This window comes from Callorhinus ursinus, unplaced genomic scaffold (assembly GCF_003265705.2).
Source record: "Callorhinus ursinus isolate GAN/ISIS: 27379988/994484 unplaced genomic scaffold, GSC_fseal_2.0 scaffold46, whole genome shotgun sequence".
Lineage (NCBI taxonomy): Eukaryota > Metazoa > Chordata > Mammalia > Carnivora > Otariidae > Callorhinus > Callorhinus ursinus.
The window spans coordinates 11,682,344-11,694,816 of record NW_027397108.1 but is presented as its reverse complement, the minus strand read 5'-3'; the positions used below and the strand labels follow the sequence as shown (position 1 = coordinate 11,694,816).

The window sequence follows — 12,473 nt, the reverse complement described above, 5'->3', positions numbered from 1 at the left end:
AATGAGACAGAAAGATCACGTCTACTCTGCCCAGTTTCCCCAGCACTAACATTTTGCAGAAGGTTTTAAGGGTGAATATAAATGTATCTGGAACATACCTGCCAGGCTGCAATTTGGGGTTGCACTTCTCTGAACATAGTCCTGGGGAGCCTTGGCCTGCTTCAGCCAACATGCCTGTGTTACTAGTCTGCTACCTTTTCATAACTTTTCGTTTACTCACCTGGATGTTGGTCTGCTTATTTTGGTCCTTAGAGAAAAAATTCTCAGTTGTTTTATTATATATTCAGTTCTTTTACTAATTGTATCGGTTACACCAGAGCAGGTTGACCGTGTTTGTTGAGCATAGTAGGCGATGCTGCAGTGTGCATAGAACACTCGCTGCCCACATGCAGCCTGGCGGGTGTCTCGGCGGGCCGCCGCCCTTGGTGTTCGGGTGATCGTGGACGAGCCTCTTGGCTTCCCATGCATGTGTCCCCGAGCAAGGAACTGCTCCGTATTGCCAGGCTTTGGTATTTCAGACAGGGAGCGCGCTTTGGGATGTGCTTTTTACACACAGTGTGAGGTTTGAGGTTAGTCGGTGTTGATGAGTGAAACCGTTCCAAGAATTGTAAAATAAGGAATACGCTACCGTGAGTATTTGAAGCATGTCATTGCATCAAGTTTATTCTTCGGTTACTTTGCCCAACTCCACTGCACTAGAAAATGATTTCTTTCCTGGTGGTGTTGTGTGGTAACCTGAGTGGTTTGCAGAGGCCACAGGTTAACTGTTCAGAACCAGGCAGTGTGCTGGAGAACTCAATTTCAGTACCAGTTTGAATGGTTTTGGTGAGCTTCATGTTCAGAGTTCGATTAAGCAATATCTGAGTTCCCCGTCAGGGCTTGGTGCCAGGACCTCAGTCCGACGGTGGGAAGCGGCGTGAGCATAGAGGCCAGCGTAGGCCCGGCTGGCCTCCTGTGAGGCTTCCAGCTGTGACGTCCACGGTCACGGAGCGGTGACAGCAGACTGTTACCAAGCCGACCTTGGTCTCCGTGTCCCATCTGCACTGTGCTGTTCATGCCGTCCTTTTCTCTCAGTTAACTTACAGAGACTGGTTACAGCTGGAACTGGAAATCCAACCTGAGCTTGATTCTCTCTCACATACGGAAAGGTAAGTGTTGAAAGGGATCTGCCTTGGGGCGCATCTGACTCTTGATTTTGGCTCAGGTCACAATCTCAGGGTTCTGGGACCGAGCTGTGTCAGGCTCCGTGCTCAGTGGGGAGTCGGCTTCTCCCTCCGATCCTTCCCCCCACTGTGCACACGCACTCTCTCTCTCAAATAAGTAAAGTCTTATTAAAAGGGGGGGGGTCTGCCTTTCAAAATGCTGTCAGGTTTTCTGCATTGTCTTGAAGTCTGAGTCCTCTCATTATATCCTCAATGTTCAGTTTAATATATGACCTATTAGCACATCTTCATGCATTCATTCCTTAATTCAAGAAACATTTATTGAGTTCCTCCTGTTTGCCAAGCACTTCTAGAACGTTCTCCAAAGTGGGGGTGCATTGTGATGAGACAAGCCTGCCCTTCTGTCACCTGTGTGCAGACAGGGGCACTAGGCGGTGCACTTCTGCCCTGACGCCACTGACTGGGCACTGTTGCCAAGCAACTGCACACACGTGTACGCCTCAGTGGGCCTGGGGAGAAGCCGGCGGACAGCTAAGACAGATCAGGACCCCAGACAGGGCTGTGAGAACGGGTCCCAGGGTGGGGATGGCAGGGGCAGCAAGTGTGCTTCCCCTGGGTGGGAGAGGAGCAGGGAAGGCTGGGTGTGGTAAGGGGCTACCGTGGAGTCCTGACCATCCGGGGTCCTGCTGAAGGCGCCTGAGATGGTTCTCAGCTGGGGCGGCCAGCCTGCGTCTGTCTTGAGCGTGGGAAGAACACAACGGAAGCAGAGGGCTGGTGGGTGCCACAGGCAGTGCTGGTCCTGAGTTGGTGGCATGAGGAGCGGATAAATCAAGGTCTGAGCTCCTGTGGGTCCCAGGACCAACTCTTCAGACCAGGGGGAGGTGAGATGTGCTGTTCTGGGCATGAGAGTGGGGTGCTGACCAGCCCCTCAGTGTGGGGGTGCAGAGGTCAGGGAGGGAAATGTGCTGTAGATAAAATGGAGCTGGTAGGGCACAGGAGCCCCGGGGGCAGCTGAGGGCAGGGATCAGCGTGAGCCACCCTGAGCCACTGTCCCTGTGTGGTCAGAGACGTTCCTCACATGCACGGGATGCTGTCTCCTGGCTTCAGGTAATAGAAGGAGCAAGTAGAAATAAGAAAGAACTGTGGAAAGAATAACTGCTTTTCCAACAAGATAGAGGTTTGCTTGCTCCTCAGGTCTGTGCCCAGCCACCTGTGAGTGCTTTCTGCATGGGTTTGCGTGTCCTAGGGTCTCCCCTCCCTTCCCTCCTCCTCCTCTATTTCCACTAGGAAAAGAAGGAATTCATTTTCTAGTGTGAGGATCCATAATAAGGATTTCTTACCCCCAGATCACAGGATGTTGAAGCTGTGCTTAGACCTTGTCTTTTTTAATTCTATAAGTAACACTTCAATACATTCTGTAGAGGCTTCAGATGGTATGGGTAAAGCACCAGCCCTTTCTCACCTGTTCCTTGCCCATTCGTGGGTATGTGGAAACGTCTTAGTTGGGTTTGGCTCTTTCTGTAGAAATAGACTAGTGTCAGTGGTTCTCTGACTGAGGCTTTCACTTAGTACATCCTCAAGACCTTTCCTGTGAGCACCTGCAGAGCCTGGTCCAGATCTGGACACCTTTGCTGGTAGACGCTGGGATAATGACCCAGGGGGATGGCCCTTTAGGGGGTCTTGATTGTGGCAGAGGGCATTCCTGTAGCCCCAACCCCTCAGATTTAACCCCCTGCCGTTGTGCCCCTGGCTGTGGGCTCGCTTTTCGGCCACGTGAGGCACTGGTTTGCAGCCTTTCTCAGCACAGACCTTGGTATTTGCTGTTGCAGGTGGGACTTCCACCAGTGGGCGATCCATGAGCACTTCCTCCCCAAGCCCTCTGCTGCAGGGGGCTGCGATGGGCAGCTGCAGACAGCGTGCACGGTTCTTGTCGACGTGCTGATAGACTTCTGCCAAAGGTTAGGAATGCTGATGCCAAAGGGCGTCATACTTCTAATTTTGGTAGTTCTAAGAATGTGTTTCTTATTTCTCTCAGTCTACTTTGTGTTATACAAAGCACAGTTGAACATGTCCTGATAGCAAGTCTGAGTCTGTCTGAAGTAAAGGTAAGTTTTCAGAATCCATTTCCTTTGTGTATAGATTTGCCAGCGGCAATGACTTGTCTTTCTGCTTTGTCACCTGGCACCTGGGTCATTAAGTGTAAAGGTGGGACAAGTAGGTTATAGCAGGTGGCAAGCATCGCAGGTGCCTGAAACATGGACGTGGGCTGGCTGCCATGGGGGCAGAATTCCGTAGCATGCAGCTGTGTTGGGTTTGCGTTCCGGCTGAGCTAGTCTCGATTAGTCTTTGTCTTCATGACTGTTGTGTCAAGATGGCGAGTAAAATCAATTCCATTTTCCACATTTCAGGTGACAAGTGTTAAATCCTAGAAAACGAATCTTGTTACCCTCTAAGAAACACGGTCCATGCAAATGGTTCCTGAACACAAGGGAGGACGGCTGCCTTTATGTTTCCCACTGTCCCTCTGTTCTCCACGAGGATGTGTAAACACGTCAGCTAGTTAGCGAGGTGACTCTTCCAAGTCACACTGCATTGCAATACAGCTGATGGCGCTGGAGTTTTTCCTGGTGGCGCTCCATGGCTGGGAGTAACACCTGCAGCACCAGGCAGCTGAGGCTGGGGCCGGCCCTCTCGTCCTTCATTCTTCTCTTGGGAGGGAGGGGCAAGCATGCGTGCGCAGAGCGAAGTCAGTGAGTGTCTGTGCCTTCCTTCCACGCCCCCAACCCTGGGATTCACTTTCTGTCTAAGCATTGGTCAATCCTAGTACACTTCATATAAATGGAACCACACAAGCATGTGGTCCTTTGGGTGTGGCTCACTCAGGACAGTGTTTTCAAGCTTAGTCTACATAATAGCATCTATCCGAACTTCATTTCTTTATTACTGAGTAGTATTCCACTGAAGGATGGACCACAGTTTGTTTACTCGTGATGGAAATTTGGGTTTTCACTTATTGACTGAGTACTTCGGTAGAATTCTGTGTACAGACTTTTCTGTGGTCCTGTGTTTTCATTTTCCTTGGGCATATGGCTATGCATGGGATTGCTGTGTCATATCTTTTTTTTTCTTTCAAAATTCTTTCAATTTTTTCTTTCAATTTTCTTTCAAATTCAAATTCTTTCAATATTGATTAATATACACAGTGTATTATTTGTTTCGGGGGTACAGGTCTGTGATTCATCAGTCTGTTGTGTCATATCTTAACTTTTTTTAGGAACTGCCAGACTTTTCCAAAACTGCACCATTTTACATTCCCACCAACAGTATCAGAGTTCCAGTTTCTCCACATTATCACGAACATAGTTATTGTTATCTTTTGATAATACCCATTCTAATGGATATGAAATGGTATATTTCATTATGGTATTGATTTGTTTTCCTCTGGTGGCTAATGATGTCGAGCATCTTTTCATTTGCTTGTTGACAATTTGTGTATCTTCTTTGAGAAATGTCACATCCTTTGCCCATTTTAAGATTGGGGTTTTTTTTTTTACTGAGTTTTAAGAGTTCATGGGGCGCCTGGGTGGCTCAGTCGTTAAGCGGCTGCCTTTGGCTCAGGTCATGTTCCCAGGATCCTGGTATCGCTCCCTGCTCAGTGGGAAGCCTGCTTCTCCCTCTCCCACTGCCCCTGCTTGTGTTCCCTCTCTCGCTGTCTCTGTCAAATAAATAAATAAAATCTTTAAAAAAAAAAAAAAAGAGTTCTTTATGTATTCTGGATACGAGATCTTTATCAGATATGAGATGCAGATATTTTCTCCCATTCTAGGAGTTATCTTTTCATTTCTTCCCTTGATGGAGTCCTTTGATGCACAGAAGTGTTATATTTTGATGAAGTCCAGTTTATTTTTAGTTTTAGCTCTTAATTTAGGTCTTTGATGCATTTGATTTAATTTTTATGGAATAAGTTAAGGATCCACCTTTACTCTTTTGCATGTGGACATCCAGTTGTCCCAGCACATTTTGTTAAAGACACTGACCTTCCCCATTAAATGGTCTTGGCACCCTTGCCAAAAATCAGTTAACCATACCTGTGAAGGTTTATTTCTGGACTCTTTATTCACTTTGGCATATATATCTATTTTTTTTTTTTAAAGATTTTATTTACTTATAAGACGCCTGGGTGGCTCAGTCGGCTAAGCGTCTGCCTTCAGGTCATGATCTCGGGGTCCTGGGATCGAGCCCCACATTGGGCTCTCTGCTCTGCAGGGAGTCTGCTTCTCCCTCTGCCTCTGTGCTTTCTCTCCCTCTCACGCTCTTTCAAATAAATAAATAAAATATTAAAAAAAAAAAGATTTGTAGTGCATACATCTATTCTTATGCCAATATCACACTGTTTTGATTACTGTAGATTTGTAGGAAGTTTTAAATTGGGAAATGTGGATCCCCCAACTTCCTTTTTTCCCCCAAAGATTGTTTTGGGGGTTCTGGGTCCTTTGCAATTCCATCTGAATTTCAGGATCAGTTTGCCAGTTTCAACATAACCAGGTGGGCTTCTGATAGAGATTGCATTGTATCTGTAGATAATTATGGGTAGTTATTACCATTTTAAGAACAGTGATTCTTCCTATCCATGAACATGGGCTGTCTTTCCATTTATTTAGGTCTTGTATAATTTTTTCAACGTTTTATAGTTTTCATTGTACAAGTCTTGCACCTCCTTGGTTAAATTTATCCTTAGGTATTGTATTCTAACACCATTGTAAATGGAATTATTGTCTTAATTCCATTCTCGGATTATTCGTGGGTATAGAGAAATATAACTTGATTTTTATATATTGATTGCATGTCCTGCAACTTTATGAAATTATTTGCTTTAATAGTTTTTTATTGTGAATTCTTTAAGATTTTCTGTATGCAAAGTCATGTCATCTGTGAATAGAGACGGTTTAACTTTCTCCTTTCCAATCTGGATGCCTTTTATTTCTTTTTCTGGCTGAACTCTCCCAGCTAGAACTTCCAGTGGTATTGAATGGAAGCGGTGAAAGAGGAGAACTTTGTCTTATTTCTGATTTTAGGAGGAAAGCTTTCATCATTAAGTATGAGACGAGCTGTGGGTTTTTCATAGACGGCCTTAATCAGGTTGAGGAAGTTCCTTTCTGTTCCTAGTTTGTTGAGTGTTTTTATCATGAAAGGGTATTGAATTTTGTCTCATGTTTTATCTGTGTCTATTGAGATGTTCACATGGTTTTTATTTATTGATACGTGTATTCTATTGATATGTTGATTTTAGGATGTTGAACCAACCTCGCATTCTTAGAATAAATCCCACTTGGTTATGGTACATAATTGTTTTTAGATGTCACTAGATTGGGGTTGCTAGTATTTTGTTGTAGACGGTTGTTTTGTTGATGACTGTGGGTGTCATGTGGTCCCCTGGGACCTCTGGCTGTGTGACCACACGCCACTCTGGAGGCGGAGAAGTAGGAACGGCTGTACATGCGGAGATACTTAGGAGGCTTTTATTGTGTTTTTCTTTCAGTTCGAGGAGTTACAACTGCTCAGAGAATTTTGATTTGGTTCTCGGTAGCTGCACAGGAAATCGGGATATTTTTTCCAGATTGCAGGTGAGTTAGAAGATGTAAAACTCAGTGTGTTTCACTGGATTTGTATCGTCTGCTCTGATGATATTTACTATGGATGTCTTAAGGCAGCATGAAAACTAACATCCCACATATAACGGACCAGACCCGGAGCGACAGTGTGCTCACTTAAGGGAATACCCAGAAGTACGGAAACAAAAGCTGTGGTGGCAGAACCATCTTAGGATCATTTAAAATTTGAAAGAAGACGCCAACTTTGGTGGTAAAAGGGTTGCTATATCCACCACTTGCTGCTTTTTAGCTCTTGACTGCTCATTTGGATGTCAGGCTCAGAGAAATGACATAGATAAGGCTCCACTTGGCAAAGGAGCCTGAGAGGCTGCTCTTTCACGGGTCGCCTGGCACCTCCACAGGCTGGTGGGTTCTTTTCAGCAAAGCAGTTGCACTCAGGAGGGCGTGGAAATGGGGCTCTCGTTTTGAAGTAAAGGGTACAGTTTTCAGTGAGAGTGCCTGTTAGCCTCAGGTCTTGTCTGGGCGATAGAAAGACCCTGAGAGTAGGCTCTGGGGTCCAAGTGCAGACCCTCTCTGGTCTCCGTGCCCACAGTGTGCACAGGGAATCTACCTTTGGAGGTACACGTGTGGCTCCGTGTTGACGGGATTCTTTGTGTGGATTTCACGCTTCCTGGTGGTGGTCACGCCGTCAAGTGCTTGAGAAGCTGGGGGGAGTGACAAACCACGGAGGGGGTGGCCTGGGACCCTGGGAAATCTTACCTACGAGGGAATGAAACTAATCCCACAAAGAAGAGATCCCAGCCCTCCGAGCCCTCCTGTTGACCTTTCGTCCTCTGCGTCCGTCCTAACTGGCTGTGGCAGGCAGAGTGCGTCATGGGCCTTGGGTCACACGCGGCAGGGATGGTGCTGCGACGCGGGTGCTTTGGCTTGTTCTGTCTCTGCTTTTGAACGTGTGCCGACTCTGCACACACGTGGATGCTTTCAGTCAGCAGGCACTTTATTGAGTGCCTGCTGTGTACACGCCTTATGTCCACAAGTCACCCTCCAGTTATGTGCACGCAACACCTGTATATGCAGAGTAGAAAAGCAAATGATAAATGATAAAATGTTAGTCATAGGGGAATCTGGTAAAGGTGTTCATTGTACCATTCTTATTCTACTTTTGCAAATTTTCAGTGATTTCCAAGTAAAAACGCTTGTCCCACTCATTCCTAGCTCCTTTTGGGAGACCTCTCTCCCAAGCCCACCCAGCCCCCTTTCAGAGTCCTAATTGGGGCTGACAGTAAGCCCTGAGAACTTTCTGCCTTCACATTTGAGGACAATCACGTGGAACCAGCGATAAAAGTATGTGAACATTCTGGTCTTGTTTTTTTCCAGGAGATGGCTGCTGACCTGGAACAGGGCCCAACAGCATCCCAGAGTTGCTCTCCTCGGGAGCGCTTCCCTTTCGGAGTGTTCCGCACACGGCTCCAGGCTCTGGCAAGCGGATGGGATGTGGCTGCCCGCCTTCAGAGACAGCGGGAGCTGCTTGTATACAAACGGTAGCGCGGCACCGTAGAGAGGAGTCTGTCTTTACATTGAGTTTTCTTTTCCGTTGGTCATTTGTTTCTGTCCCCATCTCCTCCTTGGGGTTCCCATGGAGAGAGCAGGGTCTGAAGCTTCAGATTAAAGCCGCCCCTTCAGACCCACGAGCTGCCCTGTTGAAAGACGTAGCCCTGAAAATGCATGTCGAGATAAGGAAAACCATGTGTGCTTACAGATGCTCATTGCAGCCGTGTTTCTGAGTGTGAGATGGTGAAATGCCCCAGTTCTCGAGAGTGGCTGTTAGACTGGGGTGCACCCTTTTACTTGATGATTGTGCCGCTTAAGAACGGCTCTTGGGGTTAAGACATTGGCAGTGCTGCAGGACACAGGTGCTCAGCACACAGCCCCGGGTGGGGACTCTTGCCAGAGTGAGTAGGGAGGGTCACTACTGACGTGAGTCTGCGCCCTCAAGTCATGAGGCTGTGCCGCCACCACTGACGCAGCTCTTTCTGTGCAAGGATCCTCCTCGGTCTGCCCCCGTCTGTTCTCGTCGGCAGCCCCCAGGCCAAAGAGCCAGCCGCCCCTGACTGCACGGAGTTCTTCCACTTGGTCAACTCTGAGCTGGTAGGTGTGGGCAAGCAACCTCGGGATGCAGGGATGGGGGTGATCTGGTTCTTGAAGATTCGCAAGTGTGACTGTGGTCACTGAGCCAACTGCTTCAGTGTGTGTGCAGACCATGTGGGATTGCTGAAGGAAAGAATGGGGGTACCGCTCCGGGAGCCGAGAGTTGGGGCTGCTGTGTGCCCAGCCCTCCTCCCCCAGCTGGAACCGGGGCCGGCGAGGTGCAGAGACCAGCTGTGGCTCCCTTCCTCCAAAGCTTCAGTCCCCTTCTAGAGCTTTCCTCGACGTTCAGCCGTCAGGATCCATAAAGTCTTGCAGACCAGGCATCTCCAGTTCTTGCCAGTTTTGACGTTTCAGTCACACAGAAGCTGGTGGTGCTGACAAGACTGCCATTCCCACCGGTCGGCCCTGCTTCCTTCTGTTGTACACACTGTCGTCAGGTGCTCCATCATCTTACCCAGAAAGACCAAAGCCTGCATGCATCCAGTCAGGGTCAGTGAGGGCACCAGGAATAAGCACGTCCTACACACTTCAGAAGAGCTTCTACTCCTGAAGATGTTTTTCCAGTTTTTAAAAAAAATGCACAAATACAACTAGAGATTGAACTAAGGTTCCATTCAGTGACACAGGACTTTAAACGGTGACTCAGAAAGCAGGAGAGATGAGACTACATGTTCCTTGGGTTCTTAGCAAAGGCTGTTTTCCTTAACGTTGTCAGAAGGGCCCGTGAAGGCGGGCAGAACAGAGAACCCAGAGCTGGGGACGCCGGTTGCCATCCCAGCAACGGGGCCATCAGGGAGTGCGTGCCGGCCTCCTGCCCTGTGTCGGGGCTGCAGCGGGCAGGCTGGGGGATCTCTCTGCACAGAGGAGCCGCACGGATCTGGCAGTGAGACGCCAGATCCTGGGCCAGCCATGCGGGGGGACGTGAAGCCGGACCTCCGTGGTCAGCAGTGGCACCATGAGCACAGCTAAACCCTGTCAGCACACACTGCCTCCGCTCCCACCCCTGCCCCACTGGTTCCTTTCTCACTGGCCTGTGCTCTTTTGCAGAGAAACTTCTGCTCCCATGGAAGTGCTCTGACCCATGACATCACCGTCCACTTCTTCAGGGTAATTCTGTTGCCCCCAGCACCTCCCACCACCTGGCCGGACCTTCATAGCCAGTGGTGCTTTGAAGCCCTGGTGCCTTTTAGGAGCGGGGTACACATGCAAACCACTGAGCTTCTGGCATGTCCTCTCCTGCAGGGGCTCCTCAGCGCCTGTTCACAAAGCAGAAACCCCTCCCGGACCGCAGACCTGATCCTGACCGCGTGCCAGACTGAGTGCCCCATAGTTCTGACCTCTGCTCTGGTAGGTGCAGCCGCCTTCTTGGGGTGCGCCCGGGGCTGGCACAGGGACTGGGGGCCCAGGGCAGCATCCTGGTTCTTGTCATTGAGGAGAAAATACATGCGGAGAAGTGGGGGGTAGAGCGAAGCCATCAGCAGGGAGGATGACGGGCTTCCCTGCCCACGCCTGCTGGACAGCAGTGTCTGGGTGTTGCTTCACTCTGGTTCTGCGTTGGCTGAAGGTGAACCCTAATTGCCTGAGCGCCCCGCCTTGGGCTCCGCCTGTTGTCTTGACAGACAACCATCTCGGGACTGGAAGAGAGGCGGCCCAGTCCCCTGCCGCCCGGCCCTCACGTGGGTGGGGGTTTCCCTGGGGGGCCTTCGCTGGCTTTTCTGGCGTCCTGACGACACGCAGCTCTCCCGGCAGCCGTAGGACTTGAGCTGCCACGCACCCCCCCGAGTGTTCGGCTTTGCATGTAGTCTGTGGCTCATGTGGGTGGAATTCAGCGCAGGAGTTACTATGTGTGTAAAACACCAGCTCTCAGTGGGGACGTCTGTGTCCTCTACAGAGGAGGAGGAGATAGCTCACGGAACTGCCTTGAACCTGAAACCGAGTACATGACACACTACTTCAGTAGGACGCGCTGGGTGAACAGGAGCCGTGCTGCCGGTGTCAGCACATCTCCAGTGGTCACTCCAGGGTTCCACATCTTGGCTATAGGGACCGAAGAGGGTCCAAGTATAGCCTCCCCTGATCTGCTTACTGGTGATCTTTCTCTTCTGGAAGTTGTGGTGGCCACGCCTGGAGCCTGAACTTCGCAGCCGGTGGACGAGATGTTTCCAGGGCCCACTGCCCCAAGAGCTGCAGAGGCTGTGGGAGGCCCAGCAGTTTGGCAGGAGGTGCGTGCAACAAGGGGAGGAAGCACAGATGTTCTTTAGGACCTGCTCTAGGTTCCACCTCCATGAGTACCTTGGGGATGGCGGACAGAGGCCTTAGGGCAGGCTGGGCAGGACCCACATGGAAGGGAAGGGACAGACCTGACCTGGCGGGTCCCTGCCCAGCTTTCCGCCCCACCTGCCCCTCTTCTGGGCCCAGGCCTGGCAGTGCCAGCATCACGCAGATGTGTGTGAGAGCCAGGTCCTGGCCTGCCCAACTGGCCGTCTCCGGCACGTGCTGGTTTGGGGGAGAGCTGTGGCCCCCCCATCTGGCCTCCTTTTATCCCTGTGCACGGCTACAGTGTCTGGAGTGCTCAAAATCCCAGAAAACAAGGAATGCCAACTGCTACATTATATTCCACTGGTTTTTGGCCTGTTTTTAACCTGCTGGGACACCTGAGCACCACACTGCGGTCACAGCAGGGACTGAGGAGGACTGGACCCAGAAGCCAAGGGTCTGAGTGGTGGGCTCCAGGTGAGAGTCCCGTGTCCCACGACCTCCTTGCAAAGCTCGGGCAGTCGGGACCAGGTGTCCCGGTCAGGCCCTACCTGCTCCTCACATCCATGGCACAGAAGCATGTTAGGGAAACTGGAGACTGGACCCTAAACCGGGAAGGAGGCTGACACCGGGCTCTAGGTCCCTGTGCCGGGCCAGGGGTGGTTAGGGACGCAGACCTTGTTTCTGTGGACTCTAGAGGCCCTCGCTGCCCCAGCTGAAGGTGGGCAGGGCTGGTGGCTTTCCACCAGGATGTGGTCATGAGGCTCCTGTGGTGACGCCTCTCTGTCTCCTAGCTGCCTCTCTCCTGACTCGGCGTCCCCCCCACCGGGCCCGGCCTGGGTCTCTGCTGCTTCACTCCACTTCGCAATCCAGCAAGCCGGGAAGAACAGCATCAAGAGCCAGCTAGAGAAGCTGGACTGCCAGAGAGAGGAGGCAAGAAACGAAATTCTTTCACTTCTTTCTTTTCTACCAAGTTTGTTTTTAATCAGTGTTCCGATCAGCTGAGTTTCTCAGGGTTCACCTAATGAACTGTGCTTTTCCAAGAACAGACAGGAAGTATGGCATTCTTGTGACTTTATTAGGAAGTAGAATTTGTCAGGCTTATAGATTTTATAGTATTTCACTCTCAAGTTTACTGGTGGAATATCTTATGTGTTTCACTTTTGATTTTGCTTAGCTTATTTTTATCCTCCCTAAACCCAAGGCAGGGCTGTCATCAGCTGCCCCATGGGACCTGCTTTGTCCCTGTTCCTACAGCCTTCGCTCCCTCATCTCTCCCCCAGCTAAACCATTT

General features: G+C 50.1%; 1 protein-coding gene across 1 annotated transcript in view; it reads left to right on the top strand.

The window, feature by feature from the left end:
* FANCA (FA complementation group A) overlaps positions 1-12,473 on the top strand; it is a 59,431-nt gene that overhangs the window by 41,420 nt on the left and 5,538 nt on the right. The window contains exons 29-37 of the mRNA XM_025860322.2: positions 1,075-1,148; positions 2,993-3,121; positions 6,703-6,787; positions 8,153-8,316; positions 8,818-8,923; positions 9,971-10,030; positions 10,166-10,270; positions 11,033-11,145; positions 11,974-12,112. Coding sequence (XP_025716107.1) covers positions 1,075-1,148; positions 2,993-3,121; positions 6,703-6,787; positions 8,153-8,316; positions 8,818-8,923; positions 9,971-10,030; positions 10,166-10,270; positions 11,033-11,145; positions 11,974-12,112 — 975 coding nt within the window. The remainder of the gene's footprint in view (positions 1-1,074; positions 1,149-2,992; positions 3,122-6,702; positions 6,788-8,152; positions 8,317-8,817; positions 8,924-9,970; positions 10,031-10,165; positions 10,271-11,032; positions 11,146-11,973; positions 12,113-12,473) is intronic.